Below are 3,041 nucleotides of genomic sequence, written 5' to 3'. Positions count from 1 at the left end.
ACTGTGAATATCTAGTTATTTATTTCCATTTATTTAGAATCAGTATATACTGCTTTTCAATGACAAATGTACAGTACTTAATGGAATTTATGCTTTAAAAGTGGACAACAAATTAACACATCCTAAAACATATTACTCCACTATTATCTTTTCCCTTACTCAAAGAGGATATTCCTTGAGACTTGTAGGCTCTACTGGATAGATGTTTTTGTCTCTTTAATCAGACCAAATGGCATATTGGAAAGAAGCCCAGGCAATTTTTCTGCAAAGAAGCCCAGTTTCTGACCCACTGTAATCCTTCCTTCCCTTTCCCTTTTGCTTTCCAGATTTCAGTCAAACTTTAACCAGATGCCAGATACATAACTGCAATCATGCAGCAGTCAATATTTATATAAAGCTTACTGTACAAATAGTTAATATTGTTAGCGAGCATACTTCTCCACTACCCGTCCCAAAGCACTCTTCACCTCCTTGTTCCTCAAGCTGTAGATGAGGGGGTTTAGCATGGGTATTACCACCGCATACAACAAAGAGGCCACTTTCTTTCCTTTGGTTGATGAACTAGGTTGGAGATACATAAAGAAAAAGCTTCCATAAAGGATGATGACAGCCATCAGGTGAGAGGAGCAGGTGGAGAAGGCTTTTTGCCGACTCTCAGCTGAACGGATTCTCAGAATAGTGACAACAATATAAGAGTAAGAGATAAGGACTGTTAAATGAGTGACCACCAGGTTAAAGCCCACAAATGCAAACATCGCATACAAATTTACACTTGTATCAGAACAGGAAAGTTCAAAAACCGGGGGACCTTCACAAAAAAAATGATCAATGACATTAGGGCCACAGAACGATAAACGAGTTATACAACCTGTGTGTATCATAGCATTGACAGATCCAGCAATGTATGAACCAGCCACCAGGCAAACACAGACTTTCTGAGACATGGTGATTGTGTAGGTGAGTGGGTTGCATATGGCCATGTACCGGTCATATGCCATAGCAGCCAGGAGGTAACACTCAGTGGTGGCAAAAGTTACATAGAAATAGAATTGAACTAGACACTCAGTATAAGTAATCACTTTCTTTTCCCTTAAAAGGTCTATCAGCAGCCTGGGACTGATGGTGGTTGAATAGCAAAGGTCTAAGAAGGACAAACTACTAAGGAAGAAATACATAGGGGTGTGAAGGCCAGCATCGGCCCTAATTAACAAAAGCATCCCGAGATTCCCCACAATTGTAATGACATAGTTCACAAGAAACAATGCAAACATGGTGGCAGCCAACTCTGGACGATCAGTGAATCCCATGAACACAAACACCTTCACTCTACTGCTGTTCCTGTCAGCCATCTCCCCCCCCCCCCCCGACAGAATCGAGGAAAACAAATGAGGATGAGTGAGGAATGGGACAATTCTTATTAGTTTGCTATCAGAAATAAGGGAATCAGTCTTTTCAACTATATGTATTTTCTTACAAATAAATAAAAGACAGAGAGAGAGATTTTAACTCCTGAAAGATGTCAGGACTATGAGATTTAATGCAAACAATGCAAACAAGATTGCAGCCAACTCTGGATGATCATTGAATCCCAAGAGCACAAACACCTTCCCTCTGCTGCTGCTCCTGTTGGCCATCTTTTTCCCCCTGATGGAATCAAAGAGAAACAAAATAGGAAAACTGCTTAGTAGTTTCTATCTGAAATGAGGTGAGCAACCTTCACAGTTATGTGGGTTTTTAAAAAGAGAGAGGTTTTAATCCCTAGAAGACGGCAGTATTGTCATTAAAGAATGGTCATTGGTGGAGAACAGAACTTCATGTAGACGAGTAGTGTAGAATTTCCATCTCTCCAGCTTCAGAAATAAAACAGAGTCACTACAATACTTGACATAGTGTTGCAATAAATAGCCTTACACAATATAAAAGCTTGTAACTTTAGGAAGGGCAAAGTGGGACTCAGCCACACCCACACCCTAACCCACATGTAGCCAACTTGGCTGATGACTGATCAACCTGCTTCTGAGCAAAAGGTTGCTCTAGCAGCTTCTACCCCGCCACCAGGAAATTACCTGGGATATCATTATTTTCTTTCTCCAGTGGAAGTTTCTACTGGTGCAACTGCTCCACTTAGGTTCAAGAGTGGACTCTGTATTCCTCCAAGAACCTATAAAATGCATCTTACACTGTTTGAAAAGGAGCTTGAATTGCTACACAGTGGAAGACCTGAAGTTGCTGCACTGACAGAAAAAGTTCAGCATGTACAGCATGACATAGTCCATACAGCTCAACATCATCCAATACAAAATGGTCTAAGATGGTTTACTTCCAGTGTAATAATTTGCATTGGGTCTAGTTATATACGATGGTGCCATGAGACCAAGATGCCAACAACAACTGTTTTCCCTTGAGGTAAACAACCCCCTTAAGGGCTAATTAGGATTAGGCAAGAAGAGGAAAATTCTCAAGGTCTTGCATCTGGGAAAAGATATCAGACCTGTCAAATTGGATCAAGGCACTCAAGTGAGGTGCCTGACCTCCCTGCCAATTTGGATACAATAACGGAACTGGAGGCCCCTCGACTGTCCTCAGGTCCAGTATTGGGCCACTTTGGCCGGATATCCCCAGCCGATGTAGACAGACTCCTCTGAGCTGGAAAGCCCACCATCTACCCTCTGGACCCGTGCCCGTCCTGGCTGATTAGAGCATGTCCAGACAAGGTGTGGGGCCCCCTCAGTGAGATCATCAATTTTTCCCTTGGCACCGGGACATCCCCAAGGGAATTAAAGGAGGCAGTGGTGCACCCGCTCTTAAAGAAAACATCATTAGATCCTTTAGATTTATCCAATTACCACCCAGTTTCGAATCTTTTGTTTCTGGGTAAGGTGATTGAGAGTGCGGTTGCTGAACAGCTTGGTGGGTTTCTGGATGAAACATCGGCTCTGGATCCATTCCAATACAGCTTCCAGTTTGGACTGCCTCTCCTGGTATGTCCCACGGAGGACCTTACGGTCTTCAAACAAAAACATCTTGGAGGTCCCAGGCCA

At 42.7% G+C, this 3,041-nt stretch overlaps 1 protein-coding gene across 1 annotated transcript; it reads right to left on the bottom strand.

The window, feature by feature from the left end:
• Positions 1–422: 422 nt before the first annotated feature.
• Positions 423–1,349, bottom strand: LOC308471561 (olfactory receptor 5G9-like; the record flags this gene model as incomplete). Its single annotated transcript, XM_080995670.1, has 1 exon — positions 423–1,349. The coding sequence occupies one exon, from the start codon at positions 1,347–1,349 to the stop codon at positions 423–425; it is 927 nt and encodes a 308-aa protein (XP_080851796.1).
• Between the last annotated feature and the right edge of the window lie 1,692 nt (positions 1,350–3,041).

This window comes from Podarcis pityusensis, assembly GCF_964106645.2.
Source record: "Podarcis pityusensis genome assembly, chromosome: 1".
Taxonomy (NCBI): Eukaryota; Metazoa; Chordata; class Lepidosauria; order Squamata; family Lacertidae; genus Podarcis; species Podarcis pityusensis.
The sequence above is the reverse complement of the archived record's forward strand: the minus strand, read 5'-3'. Positions and strand labels throughout refer to the sequence as shown.